Source organism: Myotis yumanensis, unplaced genomic scaffold (assembly GCF_028538775.1).
Source record: "Myotis yumanensis isolate MYYU_CA2020_CCGP unplaced genomic scaffold, mMyoYum1.0.hap1 SCAF_8, whole genome shotgun sequence".
Taxonomy (NCBI): domain Eukaryota; kingdom Metazoa; phylum Chordata; class Mammalia; order Chiroptera; family Vespertilionidae; genus Myotis; species Myotis yumanensis.
Genome location: NW_027223759.1, coordinates 33515467 through 33539741, shown reverse-complemented (window position 1 = coordinate 33539741; position 24275 = coordinate 33515467). Strand labels below are relative to the sequence as shown.

Here is a 24275-nt window from a genome sequence, read left to right as displayed (position 1 = left end):
AATGGGTCCAGCTCTCGCCCCTGACGCGGAAGAGGCAGATTTTCAAACCTGGTGGCGAGGTTCCCTGGGGCATTCTTTCTGGTAGAAGCTGAATGGAGGATGTGAGGACACAGAGACGTGTCCATGCGTTCATGGCTAAAGGGGTGCTGAGGGGACAGCACTGGTGCTTCCACACTCAGTCCTTCTAGGAGGACCCCGTCCAGAGGGGCCACCACTGGCGGAGTCGGGAGGAAGTTGGGAGGACATTTGCCATCACCAATTCAACTAATGCTTTTTCCTTAATTTTTAAAAAATGTGATGACCTGAAAACAAAGTAAAAGCTTAAAGACTCCACGCAATCCCACCCTGACTCAGATGTCACTTTCAGTGTCAGGTGTCCACAGCAGACGAGGAAATTCTCCTACATAACCACAGACGGATGGTCACACTCAGAAAATCTAGCATTGTGCTGGCCGGTGAGGCTGGGTGGTTAGAGAATCGCCCAAGCACCGAAGGGTCTGGCTTTGATTCCGTTCAAGGTTCAGTCCCCAGCCCTGGTTGGGGGCGTGTGGGAGGCAACCAATCGATGTGTCTCTCTTACATCGATGTTTCTCTCTCTGTCTCTCCCTTCCTACCTTCCGCTCTCTCTAAAATCAATGGAAAAAATATCTTCAGGTGAGGACTAACAAAAAAAAATTAACATGAATATGATGCTGTCAGTTAATATCTAGTTACTAATCCATTTCACCAGCAGTCCCACAATGTCCTGTAAAAGTGTCTGTCTTTTTCAGTCCAAACTCCAGTCCAGGATCAGGGACATGCTGGTCACCCCTTTTCAGTCTCCTTTCACTCCTTCAACCAGGACAATTTCCAGCATTTTCCAGTCTTTCACAGAATTACCTTTTTAAACAGTCGGAGCTGTTTCACAGACTGTCATTCGACTGAATTGGTTTGACTGTTTTCTTACGACTTGATTCACGTGAGACACGTGTAACAGGAAAGCTGCTCCGGTGACGCTGTGACCTTCTGGGCAGTTCACGTCGGGGACACACGGTGACACTTTGTCCCTCACGGGTGATAAGTGTAATCACTGGCCAGTGAGCTGTTCCCCAGGTTTCCCCTGTAAAGCTTCATTTTCCACTTTTTCACTAATGGATAGTTGGGGGGCAGGTACGTTGAGGCTGTCGAGAGTCTGTTCCTCACCGGCTTCAAGGTGTCTGCATCTACTGCAGAGTTTCGCTGCGTCAGCTGTTGCCATGGTGGCTGTCAGGTACCGGTGTTCTGTGTCTAGCACCCCTATGTTTATTAGGTATTGTTCTTCCAGGAAGAAACCTCCTTGTAAAGTTGTGGTATCAGTGTAGACACATAGATTCTCTCTTTTTAAAATACTGTTATAATTCAATTCCATCTTATTCATTCTTACGTATCCAATGGCCCAGTTGGGTCTGTGGGAGCGAGAAGGCTGATGTCGCCCTTTGATTAAAAAAAAAGAAAAAAGTCACTTTAATCCCCTTGAAAGAAAGTCACATCTCGTTCCTGAGGCCGTGGAGGGGCCTCCATAGTTCCTAAGAGTGTAAGAATTTTACCAAGGTATATTGGAATATGTGTTGGGTTTCTGTTTATTTTATGTGTTTCTTGTTCAAGTACTATAGGGTTTTTTGCCAGACTCCCTTTATTATGTTAATTCTGTGCCTATGAAAAAAATGACATTTTAAAAAATATATTTTAATTGATTTCAGAGAGGGAGGGAGAGAGAGATAGAAACATTAGTGATGAGAGAATCATTGATCGGCTACCTCCTGCATGCCCCCTACTGGGGATCAAGCCTGCAACCTGGGCATGTGCCCTTGAATGGAATCAAACCTGGGACCCTTCAGTCTGCAGGCCGACACTCTATCCACTGAGCCAAACCAGCTAGGGCAAAAAAAATGATATTTTTAACAGAACTCTGGACTCAAGATTGGGATCTCTGAGTCCTCTCCTCCTTGCCTTCTTCCTCCTTCACATCACGTCTGTTTTGTTCTCCACTGAATTCCTAGCGTTTGGTGCAGTGCCTGGCACATGGTAGAGTCTCAAAAAAATAGTGGACCTGTTTCTCATCTTCTTATTAATTTACTTGTTGGACTTTTTCCGTGATCTCTGTCCACTTCCAGGCAGCATCCTTCAGATGCCTAAGGTCAGAGTGGAGGGGATCAGCCGCTGAGGAGTGGCCTCCAATGAAAATGACCCGGTCTGACAGAATTCTTCGAATTGCCACCAGGGCTGTCTCCCTGTGGTCTTTTCCACATTTTCCTTTCCTTTTTCCAGTGAAGACCCTTAGTTTAAAAGATGGCAGAGAATCTTCCCCAATCCCCTCATAAAAATAGACACAAAAATAAAAACCTGTGGGCAACATTTACACTAAAACTAAATGCCAAGGTTTCCCCTCAGATCTCAAAGTGCAAGCCATCGGGGACAGGGAACAGAGGTCTCCAAATTAACGGCAAGCACTCACTGGAATGCACAGCGCCAGTGGGGAGGGCTTTGCCCACCTCAGAAGCAGATGAGTGCAAAGGGGTAAAATAAGAAAGTACATAGCGGCTAGAGCAAGCATGTCAAACTCACGCCCCACAGGCTGCATGCCTCGTTTATTTGGCCCATGTTAGCCTTTGAGTTTGACATGCTTGGGCTAGAGCAATCCAACCTCTATTCACTCTTAAAAGTGACCTACCACAGCGCCCTTCCCAGATGGCCTTATACTGACAAGAAACTCTTGGGACTAGAATTAGAATTGAATGGGACAAGGCCAATAGAGATAAAAGAGAAGGTCCAGAAAAGTTGGGGGTGGGGCACAGGACAAGGACATCTGAAAAAGCAAGCCACCATACTTCTAACATAAATGAAAACAGCAGAAAGGGGGGCTCTGTGAAACATTAAAAGCTACCCTGAACTCTCTTTAATCATATATTTAAGCAATGGAAAATGTTCACAGTAAAAGCTTATGCAATGTTTCTATAAAAACAGAAAAAACAGGAACAAATTTATATCACAAAAAAGATCGATAAAGTAGACATATATGGCACCTACTCTTTCAAACCAAGTGAATATAGAAATTAAGAAAAGTATAGATGATATGTAAGAATGTATAAAATAGAAGTAGAAAAACTCAGAAATGAGTTGACAAAACTCAAGGAATGCTAATGATAAAGGGAAAATTTATTTTAGAAAAAAATTATAATAGATAAAGTCAACAAATGCTTTAAGAGAAATAGAGTGTGAAAGACAAAATTTTTTTTAAAAAAATTGGAAATGAAGAGCAAGATTAAAAGGGTTCAAAAGAAAGTAACAAATACTAAAGATAGGCAAAGAAGATCCAACTTACAGATAATGACGTCCTGAAAAAGAAAGCCAGAAGGAAGGAACAGAACAAATACCAAGAGTTATTATTCATGAAAAGCTTCCTAAAACAGAAATGCAAACCACATAGTGAAGTATCTCACTGTGTACCTGAGAATATCAACTCCCATTGACCAACACCAAGACGTTCTAACAAATGTACCAGGCTCACAGTTCTGGAGGCCAAGATCAAGGTTTTGGCAGGGTTGGTTCCTTCCGAAGACACTGAGGCAGAACCAGCTCCTGTGCTGCAGCCCCCTCCTCTCTCCTGCTACCTGGCCCCATTGGTCCTCCAGTCTGGATGCTCCACTGCCCCCGGGCTCCGCAGCCTGAATGACCCCATCAGTTCATCCCTCCTCTGGTCCCTGCTGGTGTGCTGGCAGCCCTTGGTGTTGCTTGGCTTCTGCTATATCACCTGATCTCTGTGTCCCTCCTCACGTAGCCTTCTCCTGCATGCTAAACCAGTCAGATTGGATTAGGACCCACCTTCCTGACCTCATTTAACTAGTTACACCTGCAACAACCCTACTTCCAAATGAGGTGACCTTTGAGATGCTGGGGGTTAGGACTTCAACCTAGGAAGGTTAAGGGGACGCAATCCAATCCATCCTAGAGTCCCTGTTTCTCCTCCTTTCATGGCACTAGGTCTCCTTGCCCTTTACTTCAAGTACCTCTTCACCTCCATTTCCTTCTCCTCCCCATGGAGGAGCTAGCATCTGAGTCCTTGCTGGGCAGGTGACATAGGCATGTGGCTCCCATGCTAGATGACCGCAAACATGGTCATATACTTTCAGAATGCGTTTCATCACTTGGCAGAGGGCCCCGACTCGTTGTGTCCTCCACTCTGTCAGAACCCACAGCCACTAATTGAGCCTAAATGAATTATCTAAATGGAGTAAATTTCTGCTAGAAAAAATGGTGCATTGGATATTAGTGTGGATTTACTTAAGCAGGGACATGGGGGTCACTTTCACGTCACCGCTCATGTCATGTTTACAGTAATAAGGACTGGATTTAACGCTGACTACAGGCTCTCTCCCAATCCCAGTGACGGTGAAATTAACCACTGTTCTGTTTATTACCTGTTCATTAAAAGGCACGGGGTCAGGAGCAGAAACTTTCGTTATCACTCATCTCCCCACCGGCACACCTGTCCTCGTGTCTTTACCAAGGACTTTATTTTTCCATGTGGTGGCTTTGCGAGGTTGCCCTCCACAACAAAATAGCAAGCGTCATCTGGTGTTTGACTCCAGTTCTCTTAGCATTGGAAAATGCTTTAAAGATTTTGATTTTTTCAATATTTCATATGCACACAAGCATTTTTTTTCAGTATTTTTATATACACACATAAATGTATACTTGTCCTACATATATAATATCAAAAGCTAGGCAAGATCTGAACTTGTTATAGAAAGACTCAGAAGAAATGATCATGTAGTGTTTTTACTTCAGATTCTGCTACACATCAAGACTCTATGAGCATGTCAGGGTCCGTCCTCCGCAAATGAGACCGCCAAGCTCATTTTCGTGGTGACCTTCTCGAGATTAGTTAGAAAATAACACTTCAGATTTATGACTCCTCACAATTAAGCCCTTTGATGCCTTCTAATTAAGCCTGTAAAGATTTATTTCGGACTTATTCCTTTAGTGATCCTTTAAAAATGTAAATGAGTATTACCCTCAAAAAGAGATGTTTCTATTTATCCTCAATTAGACTCGTGTCCTTCCTTTCAAATGAGTGTGTTTCAGAGTCACATTTCACCGCTCCAGTGCGGGCTTCACCTGGCGATCTGTGTGTGCAGGCGTCAGACTCGCCTGGAATATAAAGTAAACAAAACCTGCATCTTTTAGTCTCCTGTGTACATCCCTTGTTTTAGAACGTTGTTCCTCTTCACAAGCCAAATATTCGGAGGTTACTTTTGTTTTTAATATGAAGAAGTTAATGTCACAGTCAGCACACAGCTCAGTTACTACCCCAGTATGCTTTCGAGACTGGAAAATTCTTCCAGCCTTTCTCTGAGAAAACGTGTCCTTCAGAATGACCTTCCATCATGGATTGTATTTGCTTAGAAATGTTAGATCTGCATCAAGTGCTAAAATCACCAGATCTGACCAGCAGTTCCCACTCATTTGTCCTCCGTTTCTTTCCCCAGGTGAGTACAGCTACCTGGGGGCCACTCTTCGCCGGGTCTCCATAGAGCCCATGCCTTCCCTCCTGGATGTCAGACAGCTCATCGCACTGTATGGGGTCCTGCCACTAGGTAAAGACACCACGAGCCTGTTGGGACTATTCTAGAGGCCAGCGCACCACCTGCTGGCTTTGACCATGTCTCCCGTTGTCATCACCATGCACTGGGGCGTAACTCTTCCTCCTGAGCTTTGAGTGAAGATAGTCCCATCGTGATGGTGTATCCCAGGGCACCCTGAAAGGCACTCCCGGGAAGGTCTTGTGGGCGATCATCTGGTGAAATACCAGCCAATGCAGGCACCTGCAATTAAAGTGCCTCGGATTAGGCAAAGGGCCCAGGTTCCGCTTGCCTAACACACAGGTTTCTGTGACCAGGTCCTTAAGAGAGTTGGTCAAGGTGTTAAATGAATCCAAGGGACGAGGTTCTGCCAGGTGTCACTGCTGAGTGGGACTTAGTCACGGCTGTTCAGACACAGGGACCTGAGTTCTACGATGTGTGCAGAGGTGTCGGAAAGGCAGGGCTCTCTGTGACAGAAAGATATGCTGCTGCTGCTGCTGCTGCTGCTCACTTCTGTTTTTATTTTTTTTACTTTAATATGTGTATGGCCTGAGTTGACGGGGGCAGGAGTAGGGACCCAGCTAGGCTGTTCTCTGACCACCATTCTGAAATAGAGATCACTTCTTGATTGTTTAATTTGTTTTATTTTTTATACTAGAGGCTCAGTGCACGGATTCATGCACCGGTGGGGTCCCTCGGCCTGGCCTGCGGCTCTCCAACATCCCCCAAGGGGTCCTGGATTGGGATTTCGAGAGAGTGCAAGCCAGGCTGAGGGATCCCACCATTGCACGATCGGGGCCGGGGAGGGACCATGGGAAGGCTCCAGGGAGTGTCCAGCCCATCTCACCCAGTCCCGATCGGCCGGACCCCAACAGCAAGCTAACCTACTGGTCGGAGTGTCTGCCCCCTGGTAGTCAGTGCATGTCATAGCTACCGGTCGAATGGTAGAATAGTCGAACGGTCGCTTAGGCTGATAGATTAGATAGATAGATAGATAGATAGATAGATAGATAGATAGATAATAGATATTTTTATTGATTTCCAAGAGGAAGAAAAAAGGTGAGAGAGAAAGAAACATCAGTGATGAGAATCATTGATTGGCTGCCTCCTGCAGACTCCCTACCAGGGATCGAGCCTGCAACCTGGCATGTGCCCTGACTGGAATCAGGTGATACTCTAGGTTGACACTCAACCACTGAACCACATCGGCCAGGCAGTTTGCTTTAAAATGAGAGGAGAGTGGTTTGAGCACTTAGAATATTGTTCTCCTTTGACTTAAATAAGAACTTAAACCTATTGGCAAGAAGCAGTACACTCCTCTTTTAACTGAATGTGAGAAGTAGTAAATGGAATTTGGGGTTGATGCAGATAAAATATATATAACATAAACAAGTAGACAATACCTGGGATCAACACAGTACGTATATAATATCGTGGGTCCTTGTAAATGAAATAAATAGACTAGTCCTCAGACGTCATCACAGTGTCATGGGAGGCACTGGAGCTGAGAGACCAGGAGCAGGCGGGCTTTTAAGGAAACTCCTAACAAGGGGGACGAGGGTGTGTTTGCATCCTCGGCTCCTGGTGCAGGTGACGGGCGTTGTCAGGGAGGAACTGACGCCCCTTCAGGCTGCTGACCTCAACGTCTTTCTCATGACGGGTGTGTGTGTGTGTGTGTGTGTGTGCACACGCTTGTGCACATGTATGCAGTGCACAACCAAGGCCAACAGAGAAATGTGTTCACGTCTGCCTTCCCAGTGCTTCATCTAAATTCCAGCATCTGAAATGGTGTCAAGTCACAAAAAGGAATGTGTTTGTTGGCCTGGACCCCTCAGGTCACCACTGCCAGGACTGACCCACCCGGCCACTGGGCAGAGAACACCAAGGACCCAGGTCGAGGCCACTGTCCACGCCTGGCCTCCAGCACCGGCTCTGCTGGCCTCTGGGCTGGGCTCCCGGGACCAGGTCTGAGCTTGCAGCCTCCCACTTAGGACCCACCTGCCCCGCATCCACCCTCCCTCCTGGAAACGTCACCTTCCGGGAGCAGGAGGGGAAGAGGAAGGAAGGAGGGCGCCCTCGGAGCAGGAGCAGCGGCACAGCCTGCGGGAGTTGCAGGGGAATTGAGTCGCTTCCCAGCAGGAGCATCAGGTGACCATGGCGGCGAACCTGCTTTTCCAATCCAGCCGCCAGGAGCCCAGTGTCAGGAAGCAGCAGAGCTGGCTCAGCGTGTGGAACACTGGCCCCGTGACTCCAATCCTCCCCAAACCGAAAAGCCTGGAAATTCACTCTGTCTCTGTATAATTCCCCGTATTTTTTTAAAACTGCCCCTGAACGTTCAGATGGGCAGGAGGAGCCGTGGACACTGTGGCAGGTGTGTCCTGGCCGGTCAGCGGCTCCGAGGTCAGCGAGGCCCCGGGTGCAGAGGCTTTCCCGGACTCCCCTCCTTCCCTCTCTGAGCGACCTTGGTGACCACCCCTTCCTCCTGGAAAGTCAGGTCCTGGAGTAAGTGCGAACCTCCTCCTAGGTCTCCCACACCCCGCCCCCTTTCCCCCTTCAGCAGTCTTCCGCCACCCCTCCCAGGACCCCTCCCACCCCACCTCAGCCAGCACCCTTGGATAACCTACAACCCTGACCACCTTCCAGGGCCCCTGCAGCTGGCATCCGTCTCCCTCCCCACCTCCTCGCTGCCCCTGCTGCAGCACCAGTCAGAATTACCCGCCGCTCCCCCATTACCCACCTGGCTCCCCACAGCAGGCCTGCGTCCCCCTCACTCGGAATCTTCCCACCTGTTCCCTTCACTACGAGTTCCAGTTCTACCTGTGCTTCAGAGGCCAGCTCAGACGCCACCTCCTCCCGGAAGTCCGCCTGAGCCACCCCCTCCAGCCACCCAGCCACCCCCACGTTAAATGTGTTTCTTCTCTGAACTTTCTGTGGCTCTTAGGGGTCTTAGCACTCTTTGCCTTCCATTCTCATCATGTCCGCTCAGCTTTAATACGTTTTTTACAGCAATCTCTGACTCCTCTCACATTCGACCCCCATAGGCTGCCAGCCGGGACCAGGGCCCAAGCAGCCCTCAGTGCCCAGCTGCTGAGAAGACCCCGCGAATGGGCGCGCTCTCCAGTGGTGGAAAGCAGGGTCTCCACCCCTCACATATAAAGCATGCCTGCGTAATGCCATTTTAAAGAGAACTTCTCAAAACGACATTCTAGTCCATGTGGAGTATGTTAGGTAACCACAAAAACTGTCTCCAATGAGCTGGTACGTTCACAATACCTTTGCAATTAATTACACGTCAGAAAGTGCCCAGTGCTTGAGCAAAAGCAAACCAGAGCGACAGCTGCCTGCACCACAGCCCTTCCCCGGCTGCAGTTCCGCTCCCTGTGGAAGTCATTACTCAGTGCCCGGGCCCTCCCCTGGCGCTCAGGACGGTGGGAGATGCTCAAGTCTGAGTGCCATCTGCACTCGCAGGAGATGGACGGTGTGGTGAGAGCTTGAGGCACGGGTGGACCTCTGAGTGACAGACAGCACGATGATTCGACAGGTGGGAAACCAGGCAGAAGAAAGAAGTCGGGCTCCGGCCACGGCATCCTTGGTTCCCCCTTGGTCTCCTAAGAATCGCTAATGGACACTTGGCAGTCCTCCCCCACCTCCCCCACCCCTGACCATCCCCACATCCTCTTCCCAAGCTTTCCAAGGAAGTGATATTGCTGCTGACAAGCAGAGGAACCCCATCCCCTTCCTCCCTACCACCCCCGAAAAAATGCCAGATGCAAGTTATTGCAGGAATGTTCTTTAAAATTATGAGTTTGGGGGGAAGTGTAGGATGGGGGATGGAGGAGAAACCATGTGTCAAATACCCAAGGAGACCCCACGGCTCCACCTCGACTACAAATCAAAGTGCCTCAGACGCCGCAGAGGCAGAAATGCTTGGGACGCAGTCATCAGAGTCACAGACACGGGCATCGTGTGTGGGGTCATGGCCTCAAGGAAGCCTGGTCTGCAAGCCTCTGGCTTCCTGGCGGGGTTGAGAGCTTGGGCCTCTGCCTCTTGCAGGTTCCGCGGAGGTGCACCAGAATGCACCGTTGGTGAAGTCGCTGCTGCTGGCCGGGCCGTCAGGGGTCGGGAAGAAAATGCTGGTCCACGCCATCTGCAGCGAGACGGGCGCCAACCTCTTCAACTTGTCCGCGGAGAACATTGCCGGGAAGTACCCGGGCAAAAGCGGCCTGCAGATGATGATACACGTGGTCCTCAAGGTACTGACGACGCTTCTCATTTCTCGGGCTCCCATTCTCCTGTAGCTCATCCCCTTAAACCGACTAGCACGGGCCCTGGCAGGTCATTTCCTCAGGCTGACGTGAACATCCCTCTCCAACGTCCCTACTGCGTCCTCTTGCAGGCGTCTTAGTTATTGCACCTGGCTGAGCATCCAACCATTAGCAACAGCGTCTTCCTCTGCACAAACACTCCCCTGTGCCCCAGGCCACCTCCTTGTGCCACAGGAACCCGCTCTGAAATGCTCGCACCTCTGTTTGGAAATTAAATCCACAGTTTCTTCTTTCAGCCCACCTCCCTCCAGTAATGGCATCTACCTTTGCATTCTGGGTCCTTTCTCACATGCATGAGTTGCCAAGTCCAGTACCTTCTGAACGTCAGCTCCTCACATGGGTAGTAAGGGGAGCCTGCAGGAAGCCAAGCCGACCCCAATAATGTCCATGCTCAGTTACATCATAGGCCAGTGGGTAGGGAAGTCCGCCTGAGCCACCCCCACCCAGCCACCCAGCACCCACTAGAACAGCAGTCGCCAACCAGTGGTCCGCGGACCACTGGTGTTCCGTGAGATCCGAAAGGTTGGTGACCACTGCACTAGAAGATCCATGCACCGCCCAGTTCTATGATCTTAGATAAGCTCTGCACCGCCCTGAGCCTCCACTGTATCATCCCCACAGTGAATGAGCCACACCAAATGGTAGGAGGTGCTCTGCCAGCCCTGAAAGCAATGATTCTCTGATATAGTTTATCTGTAGATGATGGTGATAGGTAGGTAGGTAGATAGATAGATGATTGTTAGATAGAGTGATAGATGATAAATAATAAATAGATGATTTGGTAGATAGATCTATATAATAAAAGGCTAATATGCAAATCAACCTAATGACTGAACTACCAGTCACTATGATGCACACTGACCACCAGGGGGCAGGTGCTCAACGCAGGAGCTGCCCCCTGGTGGTCAGTGCGCTCCCACAGGAGGAGTGCCACTCAGCCAGAAGCCGGGTTCACAGCTGGCAAGCGTAGTGGGGGTGGCGGGAGCCTCTCCCGCCTCTGCAGCAGTGCTAAGGATGTCTGACAGCCAGCATGGGGAGCGGGCCTAAGCCATCAGTTGGGCATCCCCCGAGGGCTCCCGGACTGTGAGAGGGTGCAGGTCAGGCTGAGGGACCCCCCCACCCCCGAGTGCATGAATTTCGTGCACCGGGCCTCTAGTAGATACATAAATAGATAAATAACATACATATATAGCACAAAGATTACCAAGTTTTAAAGCCCTTTGATACAGAATACTTATATATAATATTAAAACTTCACAGAATTTTATTTTTATTTGGTTGAATAGCTCAAGTTTAACTTTATGCTGTTCAGTGTATTTTTAGTGGCTAGAATAAGGCAGCTTTACTATATCAATGCAGATGCATAGCACTGTACTTGGGGCTAGATGTTGGCTGTGCATCGGTGTTCAGGGGGCCCTGAGGCAATGGTTGTCATCAGCAGTGGCCCACAGGAATAGTTCCTCTTCCCTGTCATCCCAGTGGCCACAGTAAGGAAGTGAGGGCAGTGGGGTTTCTTCCCTTGGCCACATGGACCCAACCCTGTGGCGAGGTAGTAGGACGTTCCCCGCTCTCCTCCCCTCCCTGCTGGTCCAGAAGGAACCCATGGAGAGAGAATGTGAAGAGCTAGGAGGCAGGAGAAGAGGACGGTGGGTAGGGAATAGAGGAAGATCATTGAGTTATTTAACAGAGCACCTCAAACAAGTTAGGTGTTCCACACCTTTGTATTGTTATGTGAGGGGGTTCATCCTTGTCCCCGTTTTACAGAGAGAGAAACTGGGGTTCTGAGAGGTGACGCAACTTGTCCAAGGCGACCAAGGTCAAGTGGCCAAGCTGGGATTCAAACCTATGTCCTTCTTTATCTCCTGCACTATTTTCTATCAAGGTAAAATTTACGTACAGTAAAATGCGCTGATCTTAAGTATACGTTTTAAGTATGAGTTTTGAAAAATATACGCAGCTGTGTAACCACCCTATTCATGTGCTCTTGGGCCCCTTGTATGACGTATTTTTTTAAAATGTCTGTTCAAGTAGTAATTTGCCAGTTTTCATGGGACTGTTGGTCTTGTGATTTGTTAGAGTTCTTCATATACTCTGGATACAAGTTCTTTGTCGGACATAACATACTGCAAATTTTCTCTGTGATTTGCTTTTTCACTTTCTCATTTTTCTTGTTATTTGTCCTGTCAACTATTGAAAGAGGGTGTTAAAGCTCCAACTAGGATTGTTGGATTCTCTATTTCTCCCTGTAGCTGTCGGGTTTTGCCCCGTGGATGTTGTAGCCCTGTCATGAGATGCACCATATTCAGAACTGTTATGTCTTTCTGATCAGTTATTTTATCGTTAGGAGCTGTCCCCTTTGTTTCTAGTAATACGCATTGTCTTGAAGTATACCTGGTCTGATCAGCTTCCTTGATCCCCTTTCATTTTCAATGTCGTTATAGTGAAAGTGCATTTCTTGTGGGTATAGTTGAGTCTTGCTTTCTTATTCAGTCTAACAATATATACCATTTAATAGAATGCTTGCAGCATTTACATTAAATGCAGTTATTCGTCTGGTTGGGTTAGGTCTACCATTCTGCTGTTTGTTTTCCATTTATCCCATTTTCCTTTTTTTCTCTTCTTTTTCTGTTTTCCTGCCTTCCTTTGGGTAACGCAGTAGTTTTTAGTATTTTACTTGAATTTCTCTATTGTCTTTTTAGCAATGTCACTTATTTTTTATTTTTCAATTACAGTTTGCATTCAATATTATTTTGTGTTAGTTTCAGGTACACAGCACAGCAGTTAAACAATCATATACTTTAGCAAAAACTCTTTCTTATTTTTTAGTGATTGTTCTACAGATTATTTTAGCCATTTTTAATTTAGCACAGTCTACAAAGGGTGAATATTGTACTATTTTACATAAAATGTCAAATCCTACAACCATGTAATCCTATATGTTTTTATCATATGTTTTACATCTAGAAGTGTTATAAACACTACAATAGGGTGTTATTATTTTGCACTAGTCGTTTGTCCTTCAAAGAATTTAAGAGGGAAAAATTAGTATTTTACGCTTAGTCACATATTTCCCATATGCAGTACTCTTTATTCCTTTCTGTTGATCCAACTTTCCATTTGTTGTAATTTTCTTTTTAGCTGCAAAACTTCCTTTCATATTTATTTTAGTGCAGATCTTCTGGGAACAAATTGTCTTGGTTTTCATTTTATTTTTCAAAATATCTTCATATTGCCTCCATTGTTTGAAGGATAGTTTTGCTAGATATAGAATTCTGGGCTGACATATGTTTTCTTCAGCCCTTTACAGATATTATTCCCTGGTCTGAGACGCAGAGCATTTAAGTCGTTTTTCCAGGTGACAGTGTTGCCACAGTCTGCATCCAGAGCCTCCAGGTTTAACAAGTGCCTCATCCAGCCTCTCCCTGAGGTTGGGGTGGATTAAGCCTGTCTCCTCCCACCCACTATATGGCTCAGTGCTCCCAGTGTGATTCCAGGACAGAGCCCATGGCATGATCATGATGTCCTAATGCTCAGGAAATTGTTTCTGCTGCAGAGAGGTTTTTCCCCTTGCTATCCAATAAACTGTGCTGGCATTTTTTTTTTTTTTTTAGAATCGTTGCAAACTGACATGATGCAGACCACAACATGCTATGTGTCAAATTTTCAAAATGTGGAATGGCACACTCACCCACCAAGGCCACTCTACATCAGACACTCATTAAGCTTCACCTCTGCTGTGTGTGTAACTGATTAATGAAAGACCCAGAGCCCAGGTGTAGGAGTCATTCAATTATAACCATGTGCTGTGAGGACACTGCCTCCCGGCATGAGTGACAGACCAGCTATCTGCACTGCGGAGAGGTATTTGCTTTTAATTAAGCGAGAGAAAGCTGGTAAACCTCTGGCAGGTGCTGTGCGTGCATTCCTGTGTCCCCTGAGCCATGGCCTGGGGGCTGAGGCTTAAGGGCAGCCAGCATGGATCTGTGGCAGCTGCTGCAGAAGGTGAAGTAACAGGAGGCCTGGTGACTCACCATCTCTTCTGGTACAGAACTCCTAGGACTGAATTAACCTCCGCAGAGCAGAGATGGCACCCGTTAGGAAGCCGTTCGTACGGTCACTTCTGGCCGGCGGCCTTGCTTCGCACCCAGCACCCTGCACACGTGAAAACACACTGGGAAGACACGTCTCTGATTCGTTTCACAACCACAGATTCAAATCCATTTTGTTTTCAGTATTTCTGGAGGGTTCCTTTCTTTCATACACAATAGCTTTAATGGATTAACAAGCTGGGTTCCTTTAAGAAATGTGGTTACTGTTATTTAAAATTCTCTCTTCTGCTAAAGCTATCTGTGGAGAAGAATATACATCTCTTTAGTGGGAAAATATTAGGAATATTGTCATCTAACCAGTTGAGAAATGTGGTGAGTAATATTTAATAAGTATTTCATGGACAAAAGGCAAGGCCATCTCTCAACCAGCCTTGGCCTCCTTGGGTTTTCACAAGAGTAAGTCGGGCTGGACGAGCAGGAAGGACTGACCTTGACCTCTGGCCAGGAGTCCAGCGCACACGAATGGGTTTTACACACGCTTTTGCTTTTCATGGGACCAAGCCCTTGATGGGGCAGGGATTGATGTTTCCATTTGCAAACAAGAAGACTAGCTCAGAGTGCTTACTTTGACCAAACACTACAAAGGAACGTAGGGGCTGGCATCTGGACTTTAGCCCAGGTCTGTTCCCACCGCCAATCCCTTGGCCTCCGCTGCCTCCAGGGCACTGAAGGTTCCCTGAGCCCTGCCCTGGGGCGCTGGGTCCTGGTGACACTCCTGGGTTAAAGTGTCAGCCGTGGGCATTTTAGCGTGAAAGGGGAGGGAACTGGAAGCCATGTGTCCTGTTGGCGCGCTCCACCAGGACCCCACTTCTTCCTGAACCCCCTTGCCATCACTCCTCCCTTGCCCTCCAGGCCGCCCTGGAGACGGCCAGGGCAGACCAGTGGAGCCCAGGGAAAGAGGCTGGAGCAGGGACTTCCTCGAGGCCACGACCCCACACACGATGCCCGTGTCTGTGACTCTGATGACTGCGTCCACAGCATTTCCGCCTCCGCTGCGTCTGAGGCACTTTGATTTATAGTCGAGGTGGAGCCGTGGGGTCTCCTTGGGTATTTGACACGTGGTTTCTCCTTCATCCCCCATGCCTGTCCTCTCTGCCCAGTGGTTCTTGTGTCCTTCTCGGGAGAATGGGCTAAGGAGGCCACCAAGCCAGTGTCAGATCCAGGCCTCGAGGCCTGGGAGCCTGGACGAAGGGAGGCTAGGGTGCTGCTCTGCCTCGGTGCCACCCCACCCCACCCCGGGCTCCTCGCTGGGCTCTCGGCCAGCAGCCATGGCAGCACACCAGAGGGTATTGCCCAGATGTGCTGGTGTCAACCCTGGGCCAGGAGTCAGGCATGGAGACTTCTACTCCAGGCTAATAACCCAAACAAAGGCGGCGTTGCTATTCGTGGATGAAGTTTTAAACACACACACACACAGATGTGTAATAAATGCAATACATGTGACAGCCCTGCCTTTACAAGGTGAAATTCAATAAGGATAAAGCAGAGACCTACGCCGGACCCAAAAGCGAGAGCTGCCCAAGTGAGAGGGGGAGGGAGGAGCAGGGGGGAGGAGCAGGGGGGAGGAGCAGGGTTACCGGCTGTGGTGCAGCATCAGGTGTGAAAATAAAGAGGGAGGGCTGGCGACGTAGGTCCTGAGTGGGTCCGCGGCCAGAAAGCCTGGTCACCTTGCATTGTGTCGTGCAGTTTCAGGTTGAGGCAGGGCGCACATGTAGGCATCAAACCTCGGGTGTATTTTTTACATAGACATGATATTTTAGGGCAGTTTTTGGATCACAGCAGAATTGAACAGCAGTACGGGGTGGGCTCCGCAGGGAGGAGGGCACAGGCAGTGGGTGCCTGGGGCGCAGTCTCTCGGGCAGGCCTAGAGAGCGCTCTGTGGCTGTAAATCACTCTCAGCACTGGGTGCGTTCACTCCTGCTGTGGCCGGGCTCATGGGGATGAGCTTGGGACCAGGGTCGATGCCACAGGCATTCAAGAATTTTTAACCAATTTGGAAACGCTCGAGGCAGGGGCAGCACCATGGCCTCCCTTTGTCCAGACTCACAGGCCACGTGGCCTGGACCTGACACTGGCTTGGTGGCCTCCTTAACTGAGGCTAGCAGGTGCCAGGAGGAGTTGAGCATGGCCTGTGCTTCTCCAAGTCGGCATCAAGTGTGGGGAGGGGCCGAAAGAAGACGAGGTTCAGAGGAAACCCGATGCTCTGTGAGCCTGGCGCCTGTCACCTCCACACACCTTCCCCTCGAATGCAGCCTGGTTGTCAGCAATAGCACTAGCCTGTCCCTGTTACTAGTCTAGTTCCCCCACGTCACCTGTATCCCCAGCCCTCTCCTCTCCTCTGCCTCGGTTTACCTTTTTCCGTACAGGATCAGCCCAGCTGAGCTCCTGGCTCTTAGTCATTTGCAGTTTATCCCAACTGACACCCAGTCAGGACTTAAGGTAACTCCCACAATCTCACAGAAGGTAATGCAGGAAATAGAAATTTAAAATATTATTTTAAAGTAGTAGGAATTCAGAATGCCCCAGGTATTAGTATTTAAACAGAATCCCAGTGACTACAGTCCAAGAAAGTGAGCCCCCACCCCTGCTTCCCGCACGGTAGCACCTCCCTGGCGGCGGCCTGTTCCCCGCCGCTCCCGCTCCTGTGCAGCGACCATGTCTGCCTGGTCCCAGACATCCCTGCCTCCCACCATGGAGCCTGCCCCTCACAGATGCTCAGCAGATATGTGTGGGATGGGTGGGTGGGTGGATGGATGGGTGGGTGGGTGGATGGATGGGTAGATGGATAGGTGGGTGGGTGGGTAGATGGATGGATGGAGGGAGGGAGGGATAGGTGGATGGGTGGTAGATAGATGGATGGATGGATGGATGGATGGATGGATGGAGGGATGGGTGGGTGGATGGATGGATGGATGGATGGATGGGTGGGTGGATGGATGGATGGATGGATGGATGAATGGGTGGGTGGGTGGATGGATGGATGGACGGGTAGATGGGTGGGTGGGTGGGTGGATGGATGGGTGGGATGGGTGGGTGGATGGATGGATAGATGGATAGGTGGGTGGGTGGGTGGGTGGATGGTCTGTCCTTTTCAGTTTGGTAAACTGATACACAACCGCTGAAAAGAGTAGCCAGCTTCTCCCAAGGTTCTCCGTGGCAGGCAGAATAGGGCCTTTCAGAAAGAACCTCCAAAGCGTCCCAGGGTCGTTTGGGCAGATCCTGTTAACTGAACACAAACAGGCTTTCATTGCTGAGCCATTGATCCTGGGATCTCGGTCTGAGGCCCAGCATTGGGTAGTGCTGCTTTGGAGAACACAAAAGGTCAAACCCATAAAACTGACACAGATGGGAAGTCTTCAGTTCTTTCATGGAACTTCCCGGAACTGGGAAAGGCCCCTGTTGGTGGGAACTGGTGTTTATCCCAGAACGGACAGGAAACTGAAACCTGCCGTGTATTTGGTAGGACTGAAGAGCCCTCTAGTGGCAGCGGAAGCACACGACCCACGTAACTTCAGAAAAGTTCAATTATGCATTAATTACATTTAATTGTCCATGACCTCAAACTATCTGTGGGTCATTTCAATGAAGCCTTGTCATTGCTAAATGAAAAGTAAAAGAGCAAAGGAAGCCATTTGTCATTTAATAAATAGGTAAAGAGTTTTTTGTTGTTAATATTCATTGAGGAGAAAAGTGGAAAAACAGACCCACATTCTTAGGGCGAGAGAGTAAACAGAACCTCGGGCGGCAGGCTGGCGACACGCGTGGGAGCATGAAGAACGCATGAGCCCTCGGACCCAGCAGCGTCACGTCCACCATCGTGCTAAGGATAAGACCGCTCGTGCCCAAAGCGCTCTTCTCTAAACACCGTTTGATTTATTTTATGTATTTCTTTTATTATTGTGGACAATATTATAGATGTCTCTCTCCTCCCCCTTTACCCCCTCCACCAGCACTGTTTGATTTAATAAGAAGGGAAGCACCCAAATGTTCAAAAACACTTAGATCAGTACGTTATGGGGCAGCGTGTTAAAGTGATGTCGGACAAATACATTTTGTTAAGTGAACAAGAATACAAAGCAGCGTAGGCAGGACCATCTCATTTTTGCAGTCCAGTGTCGGAAGGGCCTGTAAGGATGGGAAACTCGGGACGACCGGTCCTCCGTGGAGAGGGTGGTGGGTGGGTGACGGCAGTCTGAAAGTGCGCTCTGAAGTTTTGACTAGTGAATACAGGTTTTGCAATCACAGTAAGACAGCACCGGGTTTCTGGCAGATGTGTCTCAAAGCTCAGCCTGTCTGCCTGCTGCTTCTGCAGCATCCCCCGTCCCTTGCCCGAGTCAGCAGCCGTCTGTCCCTCCGACATCCGTCCTTGGACAAGGAAGATGAGCCCTTCTCCCTCCAAGGTCACCTTCCTGGGGAGGTTTCCTCCTGGGGGCCCAGTGTTACATGCCTGTCCTCTCTGCCCAGCACCGAGCACGTCACAGGCATCCTCCAGCCAGCTCACCACTGAGGAAGGTCAGGGAAACCAGGGCCTCGAGCTCGGAGGACACGGCAGTGGTGGTTTCCGAGCTCTCCTGCCGGATGAAAGGTGTCGAGAGGACACGTGTTGAGGGTAACTGGGTTCTATGGAGCAGACAGCTGCCTACCATGGGGCGTGGCAGAGTGCTGTGGGTCATGGCGCCGGCCTGGGGGGTGCCAGGCAGACCCGGGCTCCACCGCTTCTCCAATGCTGGTGGGCACATGGTTTACCCATCTCTCTGCCTCAGTGACATCATCTGTGAGAGGGACAAAGCGTGGACATGCTTGGCATAGCATGTGGCATGTGGTGAGAGGGTGTCCTGGACATGGAGGCATTTGGCAAAGGGTCGTTCCCCGTATTGTTATCGTCAAAGAACTCGCTGGGGAAATGTTTTCTGTTTCATTTTATAATAATTGAACGTTTCCAAACCACGTCACCTGCGCCGCCCTCCACACGGCGCTGTGTGCCCCAGAGCAGGCGCACAGGAAGCGTGGCGTCCCCCACTGGCTCGGGGAGGGCAGGCGCTTCAGGGAACAATCGGTCACTTTCTCGTTTAACGGAATGCTGTGGCCGGGACTTCAACCCCACTGTGAGCCGGGGGCTAGAAGTAAGATCCCCAGCTACTGACTCCTGCGCCCCCAGTCCATCATGTGGCTCACTGTGTGACAAGCAGGAAGAGAACAGTCCCCCTGAAATCCTTGGTGCTCACATCTGCCGTTCCCATTAAGAAAAGCTGGACTGAGAGACTAGAACCTCACAAATAAAAACCGTGGAAAATCCATCGCTCGCCAAATGAACATAGGAGAGGAGCGAGCAGGAGTTAGGCTGAGACAGGAGACGACTGTTTATGTGAAAATTGCTTTTCCATGGGTTTTGGGTCTAAAACTGATACTTTTCAGAGGGACTGAAAAGAATAAGATGTTGCCTCTGTCATAATAAAGTACCTTTTTTCTATGGAGCTTAAAGCCTTTCCCTCACTGTATCTCATTTTCTTCTTTTCCTTGGAGGCTGGGATTAGGGAAGCTTTTAACAAACTGAGAATAGCTTCTAGGGAACAAGGTCCCTTTGGGCTGCCCTTGGAGCACTGACTGGGACCCTGACCCGCAGGCAGGCCACCCTGGTAAGGAGCCGAGAGAATGGACAAATGATGGAGCTGAAGGAGGTTAGGGACTGGGCAGGCTTTGGGGTTGTTGGATGTGGGGAGGCAAGGCAAGGTGGGTACTCAGGTGTGTGGCTCAAGTACATGAGGGGCCCATGGTGTGGCCGCCATCAGCACAGACCTGGCCGCCATCTGCAGGCCCTGCCTCCAGCTTCCGTCACTTTCTAGCCCTTTGACCTTGGATAGGTCACTTGACGTCTGAGCCTCAGCTTCCCCGTCTGTACACAGGGTTGGTAATACTGGTACCTGTTTCACCGGGTAGCAGGGAGGGTGAAGGAGTTATTGCAGGAGGACATGCGGGGTCCACGCTGGCCCTGACCATGCATGTGAGGCCATGTGCCACGTGTGTGGCCCAGGCCTGGCACACAACTGCCCCAGAGCTGCCGCTGTTTGCACAGCACGCACCACGGCCTCGGGACTGGATTAAAACGTGCAGTTTGGAATTCTTAAATCTCTGGTTCTAACAAATAACACCTAGCAAAGAGTGGTTGGCTGATACTGTTTCCTCTCAGGACGTCCTGTGTGGGGGCCTGTGAACTCGGCCAGCCTGGTGTCGGATGGGCACCAGGACCCAGGGAAACCCACCTGGTGGTTGAAAGTGCACGGTCCGCTCCCCTTGGTCCACGGCCCCGGGAGACAGCCCGCCAGTGTTCCCGGTGCTTTTCCCATCGTTGACTAAACACCCGCATTGGTCTAAAATCACACCTGCTGCCTTAACGATGCTTAAAGAAACATAAAAATAGGAGTGTGTATCACCACTCACTGGGGCTGCGGGCGGCTTTTGTCTGTCGCCGTTCAGCACAAGCACAAACGGGTGCAAAAATACCCAGACTCGCCCTAGCTGGTTTGGCTCAGTGGATAAAGCGTCAGCCTGCGGACTGAAGGGTCCCAGGTTCGATTCCGGTTAAGGGCACATGCCTGGGTTGTGGGCTCAATCCCCAGTAGGGGATGTGCAGGAGGCAGCCGATCAATGATTCCCTCTTCTCATTGATGTTTCTGTCTCTCTTTCCTTCTCCCTTCCTCTCTGAAATCAATAAAGAAATATATATATTTTTTAAAAACTACCCAGGCTTTGCTGTCACGGGGGCACTTTGAAGCGATGGTGGGTGGGTGTGTGTGGGTGGGTTGTTCACCAGCCCAGAAAGCCCCAGCCCGTCCGGAGGGCACCTTCCCGGCGAAACCTCAGCCACGGTGGTGCAGCCAAGCGAGACAAGCCAATGGCGTCGCGGGGCCCTGGCGCTGAGACGGCTTTCCCACCCTGAGCAAACCTGAATGAGCCTGGGCCCACGGGCAGGCTGGAGTTAACACTCAAGGCTCGGTTTCCCGTTTGTTAGCGGCAGAAAACTATTTATTGGCTTATTTCAAGCCAGATGGAGAGAGGCCTGGGACTTGGAGCAGAAGGTGCCGAAGTCGGGTGTGCCCTGCCCATCAGGTGGGACGGGACCCTTGCGATATCCCCACCCTGCAGTGAAGGGGGGCAGACCCCGCCACCCCGAGAGCCCGCATAGGAGCCCTCCGGTCCTGCTGTCCCCTGGGGTCAAGTGTGCACCCAAAACGGAATAGCATTTTCAACCGAGGCTTTTCCTTCTCCTGGCAGGTGGCCCGACAGCTCCAGCCGTCCGTGGTGTGGATCGGCGACACGGAGAAAACCTTCTACAAGAAAGTACCCAACGCCGAGAGGATGGTGAGGCTCCCCCGGCGTTGCTTAGTCTGGGCTCTGCTTTTTTCCAAGGGGGGCCCTTCCCAGGCTCCCTCTCCTTCTCAAGAAGGTCTTGCTTTTCGAGGGAGGAAGGAAACAGGGCGGAAAGGCTCAGCCCTCTCCCTGGGCCCTCAGTACTTGTCCGTGCCTGAAAGGACGCAGCGGGCTGATTTCATGAGGCATCGTTTAAAAGCAAGTGAAGGGCTGTGTGGAAGGAGGGAGAGGGGAGCTAAAGCCCCGTCACCTGCGTCAGAGGTAGGGCGCGATTTAGGGAACTCTGCTCCGTTAGAGCAAATGGCACACAGAGGGGTTATTATTAGGACTTCCTATTGTTCATAATAATAAATAGCAGAGGGCCTGAAACTTAGGAACAAAGGCCATCAATGGAACTGTGAGAGCAGCGCCCGGGGCCTCCGGGGAGCCCTCTTTCAATTGCTTCCTTCCTGCTTTTCTCTCCTTTCAATGGCCCCCACCCCCGCACTTCCCCCCACAGATCACCGCAGATTTCCCACACGTTAAAAAAATGTGCAGATACACATGATTGTTATTCCACAACAATTTGCTCCAAAGCAAATAGTGGTTAACTGCGAATTCCTGATTAAATTCGTAAGGATTTTAATCACTTTGGATCCTTATGTATTATGCATCCCTGTTAGCAGGTAGGGATGATTTGGATGAAGAATGAAAGCTCAATCTTTCCTTCCCCACAGGGGCCTTGATTGGCCTGTCATTTTAGAGACTCTTAGGAGGACTCGGTTATTATTTAGTCTGCGAACCTAGTGGTTAGCTCCCTCTGCTGGCGACGTTGTACATGTGAAAAAAATCCACATAGCGGCCAACTGGAAGGCTGGGGTTACTAGGAACCAGACTGTAAATCTGAAGAGAAATGCCGGGCGGTGTTTAACCCACGCTGCCACACACCTGATGCCATCGGACGCTTTGTCTCACTCATGGGCAAGGGCTGCTCGACGTCCCACTGGACAGCAGCCTGGGGAGCAGGAAGATGGTGGGCAGCGGGGACTCCGGAAGCAAGGGTTCCTGGCCGGCTCTGTGTTCACCTTAGCGGGCTGTGTGTCCTTAAGCAAGTACCTTAGCCTCTGCACTGGAAGAGTCTATCGCGGGAGGAATTCACTGCACTGACAACCATGGACCATGCCCTGGGGGGAACCCTAGGCCGCCTGATGAGCACAGCAGAAGGGTTCCCTGAGCCCCATCATCACAAGGCCAGCCGGGGCCTGAGCCTTCCCCAGCACAGTGGGGGCCAGCCCCAGCGCCCCCTTCCTCCCCACCCCCACCCCTCCCCAGGAGAGCAGGGCTCCAAGGGGTGCTGGGCCTGCCCCTTGGAGAGCAGAGCTGAGGGGTTCCTGTTGCCTCAGGGACTCAGGGCCAGGGTTGGGCCGGCTCTGCTCTCCGGGCCCCCAGCTCTGACTTTTGCCCTCAGCCAAGTCTCTGGGCCCGGGGCAGCCATGAGCACGGCCAGCCATGTTCTGAAGGTGACCACCGAATGCCGAGCTGCATCACAGAGGAGAGCAACCACGAGGCATCGCTCGGCTCCTCACGGCATCACTCGGCGACCTCAGGAATCCACCCATCCCGGCCTCTGCCCCACAGGCTCCCCTGATCCCAAAGGCACTGAGGCACAGAGAAGAATTCCACCTGCAAAGAAACCGGAGCGGCTGTGCTTCCCCACCCCACCCCCAGCCACAGCACAAACAGCACCCGGCGGCTGCCCCCTGGATGGGAGGGATTCCCGAATCACACTGGGAAAAACCTCACCTGCAGTGACTGACTCCACCCTGGATGCCTCCACCGCAGTGAAGGTCACTCAGTGGTCAAATGCATGAGGCTCTCCGAGCCCTAAGCAGGGAGGCAGGGAGGAGAGCCAGGTAGCGTGCGGCTCTGGAGCTCCAGGTCTGGGGACCCGCCAGGACACCAGGACGGCGGAGGCAGCCTCAAAGGCCCCGGGGCACCGCGACTGTGTCAGGGAAGCGGCCCTTCTGTTTTGCAGAAGAGGACGAAGGTTGTAAGGGGCGCACAGCTGGTGGGGGTTGCCCTGGGACCCGGACACAAGTCTTCTGTTTGGATGCAGAAGCCACACCTTTCTCCCCACCTGGACCGCACCTGAGCACCAGCACCTGGTTTCCGTCTGTCCATCCGCCCCCCTCCCCTCCTCATCCCCGGGGCCATTAGACCACATCCTGAAAACCGCCGTGGGGCCCTCTCGTCTTAGAGCCAGAGGTGCGGGGCTCCAGGATCCCCACATTCCGCACGACACCCCTGTCCTCCACACCCTGGAGAAGGCCTTCCACGCCTAGACTCTCAGGATGGCTCCCCGTACACCGCACCCCTGCCCAGGGCCTGCACAGGGCCCTCCCCTCCTCCTGCTGCTGGGAGCAGAGCCGTCCTCCACCCTCTGGCTCCAGCACAGCCGGTCAGCGGTGTTTGAGGCACAGGCGGTGAGGAATGAGGCACTGTCTGGGCTGTGTTTTCTGCACCATTACCCTTCCTTCCTTCATCTCACAGCAGCCTTCCCGGCATCGCAGTGGGGCCTCCGGGAGGGACTGGCCGGTCTTGGAGCTGGCTGTGCCGTGGTTTTGAGGAGCTGACTGCAGAAAAGCACACTGCCATCGCTGCGGGGATGCTGGGCACTCCTTTGAAATTGCCCACAATGCCAGGTTTGCAGGCTGCAGGCTGCAGGCTAGCGGCAGGGGCACGGCTGTGGAGTTTGCACTGGGATGTTGGACTGGGATGTTGGCTAGTGTGATGGATGAGCATGAGGACTTCCTGCATAATGGATGCAGCTCTGAACCGGAACAGGAGTAGCCCGAGTGCAGGGGAGCGCTGACTGAATGGACTCACCTTTCGCT

At 50.9% G+C, this 24275-nt stretch overlaps 1 protein-coding gene across 3 annotated transcripts in view; it reads left to right on the top strand.

Moving 5' to 3' along the window:
- IQCA1 (IQ motif containing with AAA domain 1) overlaps positions 1 to 24275 on the top strand; it is a 115458-nt gene that overhangs the window by 77323 nt on the left and 13860 nt on the right. For all 3 annotated transcript variants that reach the window (XM_070423368.1, XM_070423367.1, XM_070423366.1), the window contains 3 exons: positions 5508 to 5615; positions 9654 to 9853; positions 21307 to 21393. In XM_070423368.1, coding sequence (XP_070279469.1) covers positions 5508 to 5615; positions 9654 to 9853; positions 21307 to 21393 — 395 coding nt within the window. The remainder of the gene's footprint in view (positions 1 to 5507; positions 5616 to 9653; positions 9854 to 21306; positions 21394 to 24275) is intronic.